General features: G+C 35.8%; 1 protein-coding gene across 3 annotated transcripts in view; it reads right to left on the bottom strand.

Annotated features, from left to right (window-relative positions):
* Positions 1–19,812, bottom strand: part of PARN (poly(A)-specific ribonuclease) — a 61,294-nt gene that overhangs the window by 4,167 nt on the left and 37,315 nt on the right. For 2 of the 3 annotated variants that reach the window (XM_068423762.1, XM_068423760.1), the window contains exons 21-22: positions 17,941–18,015; positions 4,403–4,592 (exon numbers count right to left, since the gene is read on the bottom strand). In XM_068423762.1, coding sequence (XP_068279863.1) covers positions 4,403–4,592; positions 17,941–18,015 — 265 coding nt within the window. The remainder of the gene's footprint in view (positions 1–4,402; positions 4,593–17,940; positions 18,016–19,812) is intronic. The other variant, XM_068423761.1, reaches the window with a different exon arrangement.

The following is a 19,812-nucleotide window of genomic DNA, read 5'->3' as shown; positions in this document are numbered from 1 at the left end:
ACAGTTAACAAGGCAATAGTATTTTTTTTTAAATAATATTTTTAAAGAGGTTCTGAAATTTCTTTTGTATATTGAAATGGAGATTGTTCTCATTTTTTAAATAAAGTTGCTAGCCAAGTGTTTTTTGAGGGGGAAAAAAACCCCAAAACACCCCACCACAAGAAAAGCCTATCATACATTGCCTGTTGGCAAATGTGAACACAATATAGTGAACACAATATAGCTTTCATATCGGTGATGACAGTAGGTGGGGTTCCAAACCTCTTCAACAACAGCAGTTTCCACTAGTCCTTCTTCCCCAACCTCTCCCTTCTGTTGACCTATTTTAATGTCAGCCCTCAGGCAAACCTGACAAGGATGAATGCCACTGGAGAAAGGTGGTAGAAACAGAAAATCTAGATTTTATTCTCAACTTCTGTTTCTATTAAGTACAATCCTAATCAACAAAGAATACAGTATTTTTGTTAAATTCCAGCAGTATGACTAGCAACATTAGTACTAAACACAATTTGATGAATCAACAGGATGTCACTCTACTGACAGAAAGAGCACAGACTCCACCTGATTAAACTGCCCACGAACTTTGTAATGTCATTTCAGCTGCTAAATAGCAGCAATCCAACTAGTACTATGGTACTTATCTTGAAAGAATCAGCAGGGGTCCGGGGAGAGGAAAAAGGTGGGAAAAAATTACGATGATGTAGTATTAAACATTTTCTGTCTTGGAAAAGCATGTCCTACTTTTAAAAGGACCACTTACTTCCATCACAACAGAGCATCTTGAATTGCCCTGGATATATACAGACCTCCAACTTCAAGTAAATGTCATTTAAACGAAAACATAAACCCTGCATTCTCTTGCCAATTTGAACAACGTTGAGGGGGGGAGTAGTTACTGATCCATCATAAAAATCAGTCATTTCAGCTTAAGAGCAGGTGAAATCACCTGAAATAACACTAGAATACAGGAATACTATAATAATTTGCTTGCAATATTTATTATCCATATCTTTAATGACTCAGCTTTTCCCAATTCTTATCCTTTATTTTAGTAATAGACCACTATAAACAACTATTTCTGTAAAAAAAAAACAAAAGAATCATCAGCAGAAATACATGAACATTTCAAAAATTAGACAAACTATCTTCAGCAAAATAAAGGCATTCAAGGAAGTGGTGCTACAAACAGCACCCTGACTTGACAGAAGAGGCAGCACTCCTGGTTTTAGCAAGAAAATTTGTAAGGCAAATTGACATATCACTTCCCTGTACTTCAAAGTCGTGTAAGTCTGTTGCCATTGGCCTTATTCTATTTTACTCATTCCTAGATGATGATCAGGAAAATTAGAATGAGTACAAGTAGAGCAGGATATCTAGTTTTACATAAACATACCCTATTTGATTTTTCATGCTATGGTTTAACACTATTTTGCTAAGGAAAAGATCTTACATCCATGTATTTAACAGTCATGGCAGAGCTGGCAGGCAGTTATTTGCTAAGCACAACATAGCCAGTACTGTATACTACGCAAGTGGCCACGATCCATCTGTTTTGAAAGCATGTTCTGAATAAGTGAACGACTTTAGAGAAGGGGATCTTACTAACTACTCAAAGTTTTGTCAAATGCATCAGTTTTTGCTCTACTTCTCCATCTGACATTAATAATCATGAATATTTCCATTAAAGTCAAGTTTGATATCTAACAGTAGTAATAAGTTATATACCAGGGGTATATATTAATTAGAAGTGATTTTACCTTGTGACTGCTATTAATACTATAATATTATATTTTCTGAAGAGTAGTTCCTCTAGAATACGGGAATGTAGTTTTTTCAGTGAGACAGGAATTAAAGAACCTTTGTTACATACTTATCAATTTGTCAATTTAAGACAAAAGTTCCTTACGAGAAACACCCAACAACTTCATTACTGAATGAAAAAGTAGCCACGATATATTGTCATCATGGAGAGGAACAGCTATTCTGCAGCTGTGCTCCCTGGCAGAAACTGATGCAGCAAGCTTATTAAATAAATAAATAAAGGATGTAGTAACATGAAGCTATTATAAGAGATCAGCTGCTAGATACATCACAGCATTGAGTGCTCAGCTACATACGATTCAAATCAATCTGGACAAATACACACACATATACATGCACACATATATATTTGTCCTGATTACTTTATATCAATATTTATATTTATGTTATATTTATTGTATTTTATATAAAATGGTTATATATAATATATAAAAATATAAATAAATATTTTTGAGATATATTTGTCTGGAAAAAAAAGGAAAATGTTCATTCTGAGTAACCTGAAAGACCACAAGGTTTGCAGTTCCGTATTATACCTAACCAGATTACACTTAGAGGAAACATTTACAAAAGATTAGTTGACAAGAGAACACAATCTAACTAGTAACAAATAAAAATAAAATTAAGAAAAACATGTCAAAAGACCTGCATGAAAGGGAATTTGGGACAGAACCAAATCACTTTATTAATGGAATAATGAGAGAGAAAAAATTCATGTAACATCAATTACAAAAGAAGTTCTATCAGCAAAACAAAGGCTGCTATCCAAGGCTATCAAAGTGTTGATCATATGAAAACAAGGCTGCTTCTTGTGGAATTTTACAACACTAGAAAAAATAGATTAAAAATTTTAAAGGAGATTAAGTGCTTAGGCATAAATTATGATATACTTCAATGAGTTGTAAGGACAGAATTCACTGAAAATTTTATTCAGCAATTTTCCAAATTATACATTTGCAGTAGTCCTCAAACTTCTTTGTGAGATAACAACGAGCTTTCCACATTTACTGTTTTCCAAAGTATATGTTAAAAGAATAAGTTGTCTATGGTTCAAACCATAAGCTGCCACTCTTACCATCTGTCTAGAATCTGTGATACCCAAAAAACAATGTTCATTGAGAAGAGACACTTCCACTAGTAGAAATAAAACTAGGACTTAATATTTCTTTGCAGTAGCGTCAAGATGTGATAAGAATTTTCAGACTATTTAATACAGATTTAATTATAGACCTAAACCTTAGCCACATGCACACTAGTGCCAGGACAATCTTGAGCTCCCCATCTCTTCACAACATGCACTCCCAAGTTGCCCTAAGTACAACAGTTCAATTAAACTAACTTCATTTGATACAGATTTCATCACCAGGTTCCTCCATATGGTTTTTAGGGATCAAACATGTCTCTAACACATTTAAAATTCCCACCATGACAAAAGCCATGAACATTTGACAGCTAGCCAAAATATACACCTGCATTTAACGTTGCAAAGGAGGCAAATCACAAGCTCAAGTAAGTGAGAAGAACAGAACAAGTTTAGTAGATTTGTTACATGACAGATAACATTTACAGCAAGATATAATGAGAGCTAGAACTTATCATAGCATTCCCAAGAAAGATAAAGCAAAGACCTCAGTGTTGGTTTTATGGCCATCTTATTTGATCCGTCTAACCAGGAAAAAAAACACCACCAACAAAAAAAACACAAAACCCAAAACCAAACAAAAACCAAAACACCATCTTACAGAAATGTAACTTATGCACTCCACTGAAACTTATTTTTATGTAGAATTGATAGAATGGCAATGGTGGAAGAATGGCAATAATTTGATAGGTTAATTAAACAATTATATGAACACTAAAAGACCCTTCCCATTCACAGCTACAGACATGACTGAGAAAGAAGCCTCCTCTTACCATCATACCAAAACCTGTCATTAATATGAGAGAGTAAAAATGGAACAAGAAATATACACAGCAACATACTGTAACAGAATTAAAACTGGCATCTCCTGACTTCATTTTGTCCTTAAACGATGAACTAAAACCCTTTTCAAGTTTTACTCCAAAAGCTTAAAGCCATGCAAGTATCATACCATTTGCCTTCCTGTTTCTGACGCATAAAGACGACCTCATCAGGACTGCTCACAATGGTAATTTATACCTTTCTGTGTGGCAGTATTATCACCATGGAAATTCATCCAAAAACCAAGATGACCTTTACAAGGGTATAAGATGACAGCTATGACACACGGCCATTCAGAGGTGCCAAATGAATACAGAAAATAATTCTTTTATTTTGGTTATAAGAAATGGTACTGCTACATCAAGCGTAGAAGCTGTGATTTGATCTGCCCTCAAGATCCCAGTATTTTAAATATTTGTCTAAATCATTTGTCATGAAATTTCCTCTGCTTCTTTACCTGTGATCTTGTGACAGCTGATGTACCCCTACTGATTTATACGCAAAGAAATACGTACAGAAAAAAAGTCACCTATTGGTTAAGAACTACCTGAAAATTGCTAGACTTCTAATAAAAATGCAATAAAAATACAAGAGTTGGCAATGCAGGAAAAGTCTCACCTGTTAACACAGTAGTATCGACTCTGGGAAATGTAAGGTGTGCATTGAGTTTTTAACCGCTTTCTCTCCATCTCCTTCCAACTATCTTCTGCACATTTTCTCTTTGCCTGTTTTTCTTCATGTTTTTTCTCAACATATTCTGCATATGTCTGGATCCTATAACTTTCAGCATACCTGCTGGTGTTTACAGCTATGGGGAAGAAGAGCGATGTTACATACAGAACACTGTTAAATGACAGCATGCCCTCTCCTGAAGTAACTTATTTTGAAAAGCAGAAGGCAGTGAGCTATTCTGTTCATATAAATGACTTCTAATTCCATTGTTAGTGATTAAAAAAAAAAAAGAAAATGCCGTACTCTCCTAAATTCACATGGTATGTTTGAACTAGGTATTCAAAACTCTGAGAAGAGTCAGACTTCATACAAAAAGGGTTAAATCGACTTAAGACTTTTCTTTTTAATTAGAAACCATCAATTCTTCAGTCATAACCCTCTTCCAGACTGCTTGTTGGCAAGAAAAGATTTCCTGGATTTTTTCCCTTTTAGTCTCATTACTTAACCCAGCAGGTTTATTTTGCAAGTCTGCCAGGAAAAGACGACATTTGCACAGCCTTTGCCAAAACTCTGCTTGATTGCTGTGAAACATAAGCTTATTTGAACTGCATTTTTGGTTGCACAAGATATCCGTGGAAGCAGCACTTAACTAATATCCAGCTGTTCCATCCTTGTATCTTTGTAATGTTTGGTCTCCATTTAACTAAAAAACACTGCGAGTTCAAGGTAGAAGGGTTTCTGTCAATGCAAAATTAGAATCACTTCAAAAATAAAGAAAAAACTTTCACTGCCTTCACTCAGCAACAATTTACCAACATTCCTTCAAGTCCCAGCATCTTCACAGCCCTCAGCCTTTAGTCTGCAAGCCAAGCTCTGGCCTGAAGCCATCACTATAACAGATGAATCAGCAAATTAAACTGTCAACTGCTGTCCTCTGCTTTTTTCAGCCTAACTCACTGAAAGAAAGTATTGTAAACCAACCAGTAAACCAGTTTAAATATAAACCAGAACAAAACAAACAGATTGTTTTCATATACTTAGGCTGCGCATTTTAAAATACCGTAATTGTAGTGGAGACAAAATCCTGATTTTATTACGTACTTCCAATCTTTTTGTAGAAGTTTCACATGCGTATCCAACTTTCTGATTCTAGTTGAAGCGTTATCATCTCGAATACAGGTATTCTGTATTGCCTGTAGCCCAAGCATGAGAAACAGCCAGTTCCCACATCACAATTCGAATAAGGTGATGAAGATGGGTGGATTTGGGTTTTTTCTTCTTTCAGAACAGATCATCTATTCTGCATATTGGCTATGCTACTGTGAAATTAAATACCTATAATAGCAGTCATGGCATATAGATGTTGCTGCTGCAGTCTTTCAAACATACTTAAAACTGGGCAACAGCAATGATATTTAATTTTAATCCCAAGAATAAATACCAGCAATTATGATTATTAGCCTCACGAGATTGTTGCACTAACCAAAGAGACATTCTGCATACCTCCTTTCACACCCCTTATATTTGTTTTGAACTGTGAAGTTGCAGGATCTGTTCGTAAGAATCAGGAGTATATTTATTTCCCATGAAGTTATGGTGCAGGCATCATGAATGAATTAATAACGCTCACTGGAGTTACTGCATGCCAGCTGACATTCCTCAGGGTAAAATTTGTTTAGTTAAACTCAAGCATGTTTTTACTTTCTAAAATCAAGCACATAGTTACCATGGATCATCTGATAAATAGTGATTTGTTAAAACACAATAACCATTTCACATTATTTGTTTTGCTATAAACTAAGAGCCAAAGTTATGGCTCTTCCATTTAATTCCCTGACAAACCTGGCCTGTATTTAAGGGGCGGGGGGGGGTGGGGGGGTGGGGGGGAGTGGGGAGGGAATCATCCTTATGCAGCCTAAAGATAATTTTCAAGTAAATAGTCAATATTTTTGAACAAAGACAACCTGCTTTCTTGAAATAAGGCCTGTACTTTACAGCAATCCATTCATGTTACACACCCCCACAAATATATGCATATACATAGATATGTATATATATTTAATACAAAAAGTCATATGCTGAATATATTGCTTTATGCATTGAACAACTGAAATGAAGGCATATGGAGAAGTCTAAGGAGCCACACAGATAAATCAATTCTGCATGGTCTTGAACTGAAGAGCAGCTCCCTGTAAAAGCTTAAAATACATTTTCTCTGATGCTTTTTTGATGAATGCTGTCCATATTGCCAAACAAAGCAAATACAGTTACACTGCTCTGCACTGTCAATAGAAGAAATGCACTGCTAGAATGCTTTGTGAATTCTAACAAAATAAATAGAACTTAGGGGGGTTATTTACTTATTTATTTAAATCATAAGAAAGAAGACAAACCTTTCTGTGAGAAACCTGGACTAGTAACCAACACCACATGGCTGCATTTCATTACACTAGTTGCAGCCGTAAAGTTAAGTTTCTGTCTTGTAATAGAATAATAGTAATTGCACGTTATTTTAGGAAAAGCCGTTCTAGAGGACAGCATCTTCTCTAGTTATTAGGCAAGCTACTAAACAGGCTGACTGTCATTGAGTGATCCAAGAAGAATGTGTACAAAGATACCCTTTCACTAAGTCCTTGCTCTTATGCAGAGCAAAATCCTGACAGAAGGCCACTGACAATATTAAGCCTCTTAATAAATAGACAAATATGTAAGGGAACTCTGTAGGTAAAAAACCCACAATATATAAATAAAATAAATACACGGAACTACACAGATTAAGGCTGCAATACTAAACACTCAAGTTTATGACACACTAGAGGAAAAATTCACCTGTGAAGCCTTAAAGTGACCTCTGTATAGATGCTGCGTTAATCTTATCTGATCATGTGCTACTTAAAATATAGGACTGCTGCCTCAGTCGGATCGACAGTGTTCAATTAAGTGAGTAGCTAATTCAGTATTTTGCTTTATTCTCATTATTCACTGTATGGTTCCACAGCCTCATTGATTGACTTCTAGAGCTATTCATACTGCATTTAAAAAATCAGAAGTTTGCCTGTGCACTTTTTGCATCATGGCATTGTCCAGTGTTTCAAAATAACGCTCATGAGCTGAAGCAGCAGTGCTGTGTGCCTACTTTATAATCAGAAAGCAGAAGCAAAGACTCAACATCCCAAATTAAAGGGCATCTTTTAAATTAACCTAAATGGAATTAAACTGTCTACTACACAGAACATTCAATCAGGGTTGGGTTACTACACAGCAAATGTATTAACATATTCCCAGAGAAGCCATAAATCCAAAGAAACAGTATGTGATCACGTGGCCATGGACCTCATCAATGCATAAGCATAATTCACCTATATTATGTTAAATATTAGTGAAATTAGCATTGCAATATTAACGTTGGGGGTTTTTTTAGCCTATATGCAGTTTTCAAACCTTTAAGCATATGTGGACAATTTCTGCTGCAAGGCATCACACTGTTACACACATGACTAATTAGCTGGACCAGAAATTCTAAATGTGCGTCTCCAGCCTCTCCCACTAGAATTATGAAAGTTACTGATACCTGCTAGTGTTGACTCTACATAAAAAGCACTGGGCACCCTCTCTGTTGGCTTGTCTCAGAAAGAGATGCATGAACTTGACAGAATTCTCAGTAATTAGCCAACGTTTCTGCTGATTTCTGCTCTCATCCTACCCTCTCCAATTTGTCTTTTTCCCAGTTCAGTCTTTTTTCGGTGTCTATCTCATTTTGGTCTTGCAATCGATCATAACCCTAAACATTCTTCAATATTAAACTCACCGTTTCCTGTTTTCTCTGGCAAGGCAGTACTCCTACCTCCTTTTTTAAATTGTTTGTCCCCGCTACCATTAAGCACCAGTTTTCCCCAACTTAACCAAGCTACCCCCCATTATCCATTTCTGGTTCTTTATCCCAGTTTTTTTTCATGCAAGGTAATCCTTGTCAAATGCATTTTTCTTTAGTGTCAAACCAGTTTATTTTCAAACCTTGTCCAATCACAGCCTCTTTGCTCCATCGAAACATGCAAAGTAATTAGTTCCCAACCTCACCCCCATTCACTAGTTCCTCAGCCATTCCTTGCCTAAACCAAGGAAGGGGAGCTGGTAATGGGGCTGGAACCATGTGCTGGTCTACGTAGTACTACAGAAAACCTTGGTGAAATTAAACCTTGTTCCACCTCCAAAAGGACCAGCACATCCCAAACAAGCAAACAAAAGCATACGATAAAAATTACTCCCTTACCATTAATTTTTTTCTTAAAATAGTCTGGTTTGAAAGCCAAAATAAAGAACACTGTAAAGAACAAGGACAGTACCGGGGCAGCTTTCCCTCCGCCACCAGACTAAATTAAGTTTTTTAAACTTTTTTTAAAAAGAGCAATCTTTAGTCTTAGGGAGGAGGCAGGCTATACTGACTCCTACCAATAAAATTACTGTATTCAGTTTTCTTTCTTAATGTTTCTTCACTTGGAGTAAGTCTGTGTAGTATCCCAGAGTTTTCCTGGATACTACACAGACTTTTCCTCTGTTTTCCAGAGTTTTCCTCTGTTTCTTATTTCCAACAGAAAAACCTGAATGTTTCCTGAAATCCTGCTTTTAAAGTGTTGGGGTTTTGTTTGTGGCTTTCTTTTGTTTGTTTGTTTGTTTTGGGCTGTTTTTTTTTTTGTTTGTTTTTGTTTGTTTGTTTGTTTGTTTTCCATCTGAAATGCTCACAGCAATTCATCACCAATCAGCTGAACAGCACAGTGGAGTTTTAGGAGAGTAAACCCATCTAACACTGCTAATGTCGAAATTGACCTAAGGCCTCATTAATTTACCAGGGTAAGACACCACATATGACAGACAGGATTCTTTAAAGCCTTGGTCATCAACCCACACTAGCAAAGCAGCTATTTTGTTGAGCTGGATGTATTCAACATACCCTTTGCTAAAGCTTTTATTGAGATGAAACCTTACCCTGAAAACAGTTTTCTCCACTTTTAACAGAAGTATCCTGCACAGGTCTACTTTTAATAGAGTCAAACAAATACTTCAATTGTGACTGAATGGAGTCAAAAATAACTGCTAATTCAGCTGCAGAAAGCCTAATTGCCTGCCTTCCATTTTCCATCATAGCTGGGCTGCTGCATCAAAACCCTTTTGCACATGCCAAGGTAACTACAGCAGACTTGCCCAGCACTGCATTTACTAGTACAGAAATGCTTTTAAACCAACACTGGAGAATTTTAACTTCCAGGAGTACTAGTAAAGTGTTCAGATCTGTTAATCTACAAATTAAAAGTGTAAAGTATACAGAACATTTCCTTTCTAGCCAGATAGAATGTCTCAATGTCTACTATTACTCAAAGCACAGAGAGCTCAGATCTGAAAAACTTTTCAGAAAGAAACAGAAGCCATGGTCTGGCTAGACAGCTGATTTCAACTAACAGCTTGTTGCCAAATGGGAGAATCCCATGCCTTGCTCCTTAGCCCCTGCTTTACAGTGTTTCTGGGTTTACTGACCTGCTGATGAGCCGGTTCACTTCAATGAACCAGCAGGAATTTTCCTTTATTATTTTTTGAGGACACAGAGCCAGCAAAAGAAAAGCAGTGAGAGCTCACTGTTGGGAGTATGGAAAGTCATCCCCTTTATGTAACCATGAAGGATTAAAACTGGCACAAACCATTAGCTATATTTTAATACCAGCAAATTAAACATTTCAGCTAAGGCTGAGCAGCTGCAGGACGCACACTCCTGCAAAATCTGATTACACTTCTGATACTTCTTAAGAACTTCAGAACAAGAACTAGTGAACTGAGCTTGGAGACATCCTCATGGCAGGGCTGTCCAGAAGACTGTTCAAGATTAATACAGACATTTTCAATTGAAGCACCTACTAGTGCCCCACATGACATGTGCTTCAAAAAGAACTATCCAGATGAGTTCACCCATCAGGTACAGTTTGCTACAAGAATGATTGCACTCCATTGCCAGAATTAACATATTCACTACTACATCAAACAAATGTGTTGATACTGTCCCCATCTAAAAAGGCATCCCAAAAGTAAAACTAAATCTTTAACTTTTCCATTTTCATAACCCTTACTACCCATGAGGAGTGTAAAACCTACAGACTAACTGCTCAGGTCTTCGTAGTGAAACCGTTTCATTCAAGTCCTTACAGAGCATACAGGCACGTGGAACAAATCATTACGATCTTTTGAAAAACTATATGCAGTTTCAAGCTAATGTATATTTTTAAAAAAATCCAACTTGCGTGAAAATAATGTAAAAGCACACATCTACAAGGTGATTACATCTTACTACAATTATTACAACTATTAGTTTCTCATCTTAAATGCCATTTTGATGCAGCTCAAGAATTCAAGCCACTCAGAATTTAACATGGAAAATACCAAGATTTTTTTACATATATATCTGCACATTCATACATATGTATGTATACACATACATGTATCACATAAGATTCAACACTGTAAAATTAGCATCATAGGCAAAACCACTGATGCAAAATTTAAACCAAGTTTTCCTAAAACATCAAAACCTTGTGGATCTTAAGAATCCAAAGTTTGATGGGGGGAGGAGAGGGGAAATCACAAAAAGCTAGAGAAACTGTTTGAGACTGCACATAATTTGAATAAAAAGTAAAATAACAGTAATGCTGATAGTTGACATACTGCAGTATGACTCCGGCTTCCTTGGTCTACATTAAGGAAGCTTCCTGCCCAGAGTATGTATCTGACATGAATTTCACATTATCTTATTGGTGAGAACAGAGTCATGTGAAATATAATTTTTCAAAGAATCTGGGTAATACAGTAGATACTACCTGCCATTTCCCCAAATTCAGTGAGAAGAGGCTGATATGCACACAATCTCAAAATACATGTGTACATTTTTAAATTGTGGTGGTAAGCATTCATGCTAAGTAGAAGGTTCTATAGTAAATCTTATAAAACACTAATAAACCATAAAGTCCAGCCTTGTCTGAGAAACTCACAAGTTCAGCAAGATTAATGATTTAAACAAGAATCACTGAAAGGCCATCACAATTTCAGCTGCTGCACCTGCTTTAGTCCATTGCTCCCCTGCTGTCTAAATACATTGGTCTACTCAATGCCTAGAGGAAGAAGATATCTTGCATGCAGTAAATTCTACATGAGCTCATGTATCAGGGCACTAACACATGGAACAACTTAACATTATTTCAATGCTTGCCATTTATGACAAGCAGTTGCTTTTCATGTGTATTTAAAATTCCAGGTTAAGTGTATTTATTGCATTATAAAACAGGAAGAAAAACATTCTCAAGAAGATTCTGAAGTTAAAATTACTCTTAAATTGAACCAGTGGTCTTAAGATATTGTAGAAGTTGCTCATAATCAGAACATAGATGTTATTAAACTGCATCTAAGCCTTAGGTAAAGAGAATTAAGAGCAAGCGTTAAATGCTAAGGGAAAATAAGCCAGGTATATTTTTGAAATACCAATGATAAACTTGTCCATTATTTCCATTAACATATACCTACGTCAACTGTCTTGGAACAGAAACCAAATGTTACTTTCAAGCAGTTTAAAAATCTAACGTATTTATAAGACTTTTCCCATGTTTTAGAAATTAGCCCACCCTCAAGTAACAGCATTTTTTAAGAGTACATTTTAGATGGCCTATAAAGACTCCACAAGTGCAAAGACATCTAAAGAAACCTCCCTTTAAGAGTGCACCTAGGTTCTTTTTAGACCAGCGACCTAAACAGTCACTGAAAGTTGGCTGACAACAAAATTCAAGGAAACCATGAATAATAAGAGCTTATCATTGATACAAAGCATTAACTGAGGACTCACAAACTAGTTAACTGCCCAGAATGCTTGAGATATTGAAATGGTTGAAACACTGAAATACGTCAGGTTACATCCATTTATTAATTAAAATAAAATACTGGTTTTACTTTGAAGTTAATATAAGCTGAAGTCTCTCGCATCTTCCCCACCATTTCCAGACCATTTGTATGAAGTCTAGACCCCTGTAAGTCAAGAAGCATTGAAATAGTACTTATTTCATACTAACCTTTCCAGTTGAAAAGCCAACTTTATAAATTTATGAAGCTGAACAGCATCCAAAAGCAAGCTTTTCTAGCAAGCTGAAAGGTATAAGGGCCAGAAGTCGTACACCAGAAGCTGGTTCTGAAGTTTCTTGTTTCTATCAACTAGAAGAGCACACACTGCTTTATCTTTAGCCACACACTTAAAAAGCATATGCTCCATATTTGACAGCAATGCTGAGACCACATGAAGTACAATTTGGCAACAGTAAGTTCTGTTTCCCAGACGTCCAACTAAACAAGTATCAACCATTTAACAAATTCGTATTAATTAGCTACCTAAACAGCAAACCTCAACAGAAAATAGACTGTGTTTATTGTCCATTATTGTTTTCAGGTGGAAAGTTTTCAGGTTTTAACTTGGAAAGCAGTTTACAGCAGAGCATATTGCAAACAGTGACAAATTAGAGCCATCTAAACCACTACTTTCACAAACTCATTATTGGCTTTAACATGACAACATAGCAGCTCAACAGTGACAACTGACACAGAGAACACAGCCCACTAAAACTCAAGAACAATCTTCCCCCCCTAAATATGCAGGTACAACTTGCATATGTAGATATGGCAGGCACCTAACTCTGTGGTGATTACGAAACGGTTAACTAACATTTCTCTTGATGCAGCTTCCACTTCAAGCTGAAGTTCATGTTCTAACTGTAAGGAGTAATATGATTTTCTATAAGAACAAGCCTTTTCTACTCATACTAAATTAGAGAGTCTGCCAATATGCAAGTCACATGAATAACCAAATAAAGTGAAGGTTCTTGGACATTATTATAAGCAGCAAAATGAGAAGGTTAAGGGATTTGCGTCTTGTTTCCTGAGGTTTCTGTTTTATGTGTTTTAAGCATGCTATATTCAGTTTGAAACTTAGGAGCAGCTCCAAAATTGCCTATAAAAATACTGCCCTTTCCCCTACTTATTTTTTCAGAGGGAAGTAAGTGTAAGAGGGAATAAGTCTTTTTATACTATGCAAAGATTCATAGGTCCTTCAGGGTAACACTTTAACAATTAAAAAATTGGAACGTGCATTCTTCCTGGCCACATACACAGTACTGATTACCACGTGAAATTTGAAGAGCTTCTCATTAGTTTAATTCAGGTAACCAGATTTATACTTTTTAAACAGAAAAGCATATGGACCAATGTTTTATCAATCAGTTTTTGACCACGTTTTAATGATTACCATCCATGATATTACCTAACCCAGGAACACTGTTTTAAAGAGCACTCGGGGAGGAACAGATACATTTTATTACCTACATATTCAAAACTGATTTCTATGTATGTAAACATGAGAAATCCAACATATTCCCAGGGTGTAGATGAACAAGCTTTTAGTCCATTTAAAATACCTGAAGCCAGGAGAGTTAGAAGCAACAGAAACAGCATAGAACAGATTATACAAAGTGTCCCATTTTAAGAGATCTGTCATTTGTTTGATGCAAAGGTTAAGCATAGGCATGAAAATTAGTTATAATTAATGATCTGAAATGTGAAAGACAACTGGAAGGAAAAAAAATCCCCTCTTCCAACTTCCCCCCACTCTTTTTTTTTAATCAAGTTAAAATGAACCTTGAAGTAAAAGCAAAGCTTTTCAAAGTTTTCAAAGCAGCATGGAAAAAAAATCCTGTATTTAGGACACAAGATTATCACAATTTCAATAGTACCCTTAGATATAGTTACAAAAAACTAGTAATATGGAAAAATCACGTTTCAAATTCTTTAACACCTACAAAGCTGAACAAAATAAAAAGGCATTGCAGAAAAGTTTTTAAGACACAAGCCAGATTCATCAACTGGCTATTCCTGAGTATTCACATCAAGGGATGACTGCAGATCAGTCTTTAAATGATTTGCTGTTCAATTCTATAACTTTACATTAGTTCAGCCAAATATTCAGTATTTGAATCACTGCTGCAACTGAAAAATAAAGACACCTCCCAGACCTGAACTGAGTTTAAAAATAATTTGGTAGACCTAGAATCAGTTAACACTCCATGCAGATTATTACAAAACTGATCCTATTTTCATAGCTTTTCCCACATAGTTCCATGCAAAATAAGTCTGGATGTTTTTACAGTGCTTAGATTCATATATAACGCAAATCTGACCACCTTATCAATACAGGGAAATTTCCACACACCCTTCATGTTCTCAATCCATTTGTTTTCCATAAATGTTTTTGTTGCACACGTGTGCTTTGTTAACTACACATATTAATAACAGCTCAAAGCCAGAAATCTTTAAGACTTAAGCATAAACATATGGCTGCAGCAACATCTTGCATTGTATCATATTGTTTGACAGTTCTCCAAGGCTTTTTATATAGTCCAGAAGATGCAGACATATTTATATAAACAGGTTAAAAAACAAGCCACATAATTAGCTTTTCCTTGGTTCTTCACTTAAACACAGCTCACTAAATCACAAGTACAAACAGTGATTTTTATTGCCAAAGCAGTTCATTTCACAAATAGAATAACAGAATTTATTTTATGATGTATTTATCACATGGGGAAAAAAAAAAACAAGAAGTTTAAGTGATTTTACGGTAAAAATCGCACAGCTTTTTGGTAACTGAGGTTGCTATAGTTTATCAGCTTAGTTGGCTGACCACTTTCAGTATATGAGATTTTACTAACCTGATCTCATAAAAAAATCTATGAAAGACTATAATCACCTGAGCTTTCAAACAAATAACTTGTTTCCTAGCACGTGGGCCACAGAACAAGCCTTCCTGTTTGTCAAAGCATAAAAAGACACACAGAGCAGTGCCAGAAAGATTCAGTTTAAATATACTGCAGACTTTCAGTTCTTTCTACAATATGTAGTTGCCGTAACAAAAAAATAAAAAAATTAAAAGAAAAAAAAAAGTGGTGGTGAATACGTATGCCAAGCATTCAGACCATAGGTAAGTAACAGAGGTGAATCGCAGTGGGAAGTTACTGTAGCAGCATCTAGGAAGGCTTTCAGCTTATGAAATGGCATAAACCACATGGTTTTTATTGAAGACAAATAGTCTTTCAAGTCCCAGTCAGAGAAACAAGCAATCAGCTTGAAAAGAGGAGGGAAAAAAGGCACAGATATATAAACCTACAATGACCTGTAGATATTCTGTACATCAGGACATCTGAACTAAAAAGCAGAAAACACAACTTTATTGTATTTCACCACAAAGACAAATCCTCTTGGAAAGACAAAAAGGTGGAACAATTACAACCATTTATTCAATTTTTTCTCAGCCTCTACCTCAACACATGGAGGCCAAACTCTGAATAAGACTGACCAGGTCTGAAATAAAAAGCTTCAGACTTTTCAGGTAAGTTGCTACTTCACAAATATCATTTGTGATTGCACAGCTCACAGTACATTTTTACTTAAAACAGTTTAGATTAAGGCTTATTCCCTCCAATCTTGTAATGCACTTGCTGCTGTATGAACAGAATTTCCCTCAAACCTTTGATGATCTGCTGGTATCACCACTAATTATAATACATACAGTTTACAAATCATGAATGCTTCAGAGGTAAGAAACTAAGATGACACATGCAAGAAGTGCTAGCAATGCTTTCCTGAGTTACAGAGCTAGCTAAAACAGCGCCACATTTATTTTCACATAATTCTTTATCTGGCACTTCTCACTAGAAGTTATATGATCCTTACATCTATATATAGATGAAGAAACAATGGTTCTTGCTGCTATGGAGCATTTGTTGTAAGCAGGCTGCTGGTAAGCACTCAAAATGCTCTGCAGAGTTATGTATATATGAGGAAGTACGATAAACACTCACAGGATATTAATAAGGAATTGGATGCACTGATTATGCATCCAGAACCTGAAAGCTTCTTTATTTGAGCTTCTTAAGATAGATGATGGTGAACTCAGTGGGGTTTTCTAATTTGTTTGTTTTTATTTTTTTTTTCTTTTAGAACTTAGTCATGGGAATTCTTGCAGGATAGCTCGTAAGTGCAACAAAATTTCAGCCACTTAATCAAAAGTGCTATGTATGCTGCTGTTCTTACTGGCTCCACAGCATTTGATGCAAGCATTTGAGTAAACAGGGATGACACTACCATAATATATCCCAAATAATCATGTATAATGGTCCACTTCCAGTCATTGTTCCCAGCAGTAAGTTTATGGGTCAGTCCTCAAATATATGCCCAAAAGAACTACAGAAACCACTAAGAGCTTGTGGATCCAACTACAATCAACCAAAAAGATTAAAAAAACCCAACACCCAAACAAAACAAAAAAACCCCCGAACTCCCCAAAACAACAACAAAACCCCAAAACCCAAACCCAAACAAAAAAACAACCCAAAAACCCCACCCAAAAAAGATTGTTTTTCCTCCTAACTGGAAGCAATATTTTCAGTAAATTCAGAGATGTTGGTCTCTTCCTCTGTTTTTTACTTAATTCTTGATTAATTCTTGATGATTTCTCAAGTGTGTTACTTATTTTGTATTTTTCTTATATCTAGATAATGTTCTGCTCTATGCTTTCAATCAGCTTTTTATACTGCAAATGTTTTTTTATACAGTACCTTGCAAAACTGTAAACAGTAAAATATTGCTATCTGTCCTAATTACGTGAATTAGGAATGTGGGTTCACTAAGAGTATTTATGTAGTCATGCACAAATTTTTTTCTTTAAACTAATCCCTCTCCTAAAATCCAAGCCAAGAAGCAATATATTAAAAAACCAAACCCCAAACCAATGAACCTTCAAGAAAGAAGTCAAACATGTATACTTCCTGTAGAATTTATGTCCATGAACTTTTTTAAAAGCTAAGCTCAAAAGTTCAAATAAAAATTAAAAAATTAAGGTTTAGAGAGATTGCACATTATTAACATACAAACTGTAGACACATTAGCAGTCCAGACTGTTAGAAGACTATTATTTTGCATGTATTCTACAATACACCAAAAGGCGTTCCACTGCATTTGTTACTTGCAAATGTAAACCAAACTAAACATGTATCAGACCAAAAGATATTTGAAGGCAAAGACCATAGAAGTCTTTGATAGCTCTACTTTGTGCAAAGTAACAGTAAATAACCTCAACAAATACTGCCTCAAGTGAAGAAATTAGCATTACTCTACCTACAGGTTCAGGTACTTAGAGGGTCATGGGATGAAACACAAAACTCTGAACCAAGTCCCGTTTGTGCTTCTTGTCTTTGCTGCAACATGTGCTGGTACTATAAAAGTTTAGTTCCTCCTATAGCATTGGAATCAAGTCAGTAGTTTTGCCATTAGAACCACAGACCCTGTTGGCTCAGAACATTTTACAGAAGCCAGCTGAAGTCAAGTCTTAATAGTGAAGTAAATTCAGAAACACTTACCTATTTGTACTTGTTCTGGCTGGCTCAGTGATACAAACGCTGATGTATCATCAATCCACGAAACCTGAATGTTACCTAGCAAAGGAAAAAGAAATTATAATGACTATTTTCATCCTAGGCTCAGTCACAGATTTTATCTGATGTGCCATGACATAAAAGAAGATAGTCAACTAAGAGTAACTTCACCCAAGAAGGCTTTTGTCCACTATAAAGGTGCGTAGTGCATACACAGTTGTACATGAGCCTGGAACTGTTCAGAAAGCAGTGACTGTTAGGGCTGCATCCACATCCTCTATGTACTCAGACCCACTAGAGTAAGCACCAAAAGGAGAGAGACATGTCTAATACCTTTTTCATTCCCAGAGTAGTATTCTGCTTCTTCATAGGTGGTTTGGTTTTGGTTTGGGGTTTTTTTAATAAATCTTGTAACAATTCAAGTAATCTTAGGGGTTTTTTTTAGTTCTCCCTTCATGTATTCTACAACAAAAACTGAAGCAATTTTTTTCTGGGAAATTTCAGCTCTGTACTAAAACAAAGAACAGCTCTTTGGGTTTTAAAGCCTATCCGTCCTTCAGAACTGTAGCATTTCCTAAAGACACAGCATGGACAAGTTCCAACTACCACTATCTGTTCCTTAACTTGTACAGACACCTAAGATAAGAAATTCCAGTAGAGCCAGGAGTGGGTATTGATCACACAAGTGGAGAGTTCCAGTTATTGCAACACTCTAAATCTTCAAACTCTGGTTTGTTTGGATCCCACCGTACACCATTTCCTGGACGTGCAATGAAAACTTAATTTGAGTAAATATGAAGACCAGTATCATGGACCTCATTCGGAAGCTGTTACAATGGAACAGTGGCTGGAAAGAAGTTCATTCATCAAGCAGTTAGTGCATTTTCTATGTGAATGGCTTAAAATGTCACATTAGCACTAAAAGAGCTCATAACCAAAGCAGAGGAAAAGGTTCCCATTCCAGACACAAGGTCTTTTTATAGTCTGAAATTCATTTACATCTCTTGTCCTCATCTAAGTGCTCTACTGTTAGTACAATTCAGATATTGAAAATTGATGCAATTTTTTTCAGGTGGACTAGGAAATCAAGTTATATATAATGTTACACCACCATTTAACCTTCACACATTACAAGGTTAAAAACAATGCTGCAAAATGGCTTTAAATGCATTTTATTTTCAGATCTTTAATCTATTTAAATGTAATTTAGCCTACAGGTTACAAGGTTATAGAAGTCTCTTCTGAAATCCAGCCAGATAATAAACAGATTTTCTAATTATAAGAAATAAAAGCCTAGTTAGATTTAGTTTGTATGCTATATATTTGAGTAGACAGCTATTTAGGACTTTAAGGTATAATCATTTTGATCATTGCCAAAACCATAATTAATTCAGTATGGTTTCTGACATTTCCCTATACTAAAGGGCTAAGGCTGCTATTAAGAAGAGCCTACACTGAGAAGTCAAATGTTAGGACTTCTTTAAACACTTTGTAGGGCAAATAAATTCAATTTCTAATACTTCAGTCTTTGAAGAACATAGATCTTTGCTGCCTATGGGTAAGGGTCTTTACTTTAGAGAGAACATGCTTTTGGCAGGCCATTTAACATTTCACAACACAGAAAAAGCCCAAGCTGATTTATGATTGCAACTCAAAATTGTAGTGAATTTGGTAGGACCCTGACATCGAGCTTCCTTTAAATACTAGAAATTACTGCATAATTTAACATTGTTCCAAGTGCATTGACAAGTTACTGCGCTGAATTCCTTTGTGTATCAAGTCCTCCTCTTTTGCATTACTAATTACAAAATTTTCTAAACAATCATTTGAGACATCTGAGACCATACTCTTCTGTAA

Source organism: Nyctibius grandis, chromosome Z (assembly GCF_013368605.1).
Source record: "Nyctibius grandis isolate bNycGra1 chromosome Z, bNycGra1.pri, whole genome shotgun sequence".
Lineage (NCBI taxonomy): Eukaryota > Metazoa > Chordata > Aves > Nyctibiiformes > Nyctibiidae > Nyctibius > Nyctibius grandis.
Note: the sequence above shows the minus strand (reverse complement) of the source record. Positions and strands in the feature narration are given on the sequence as shown.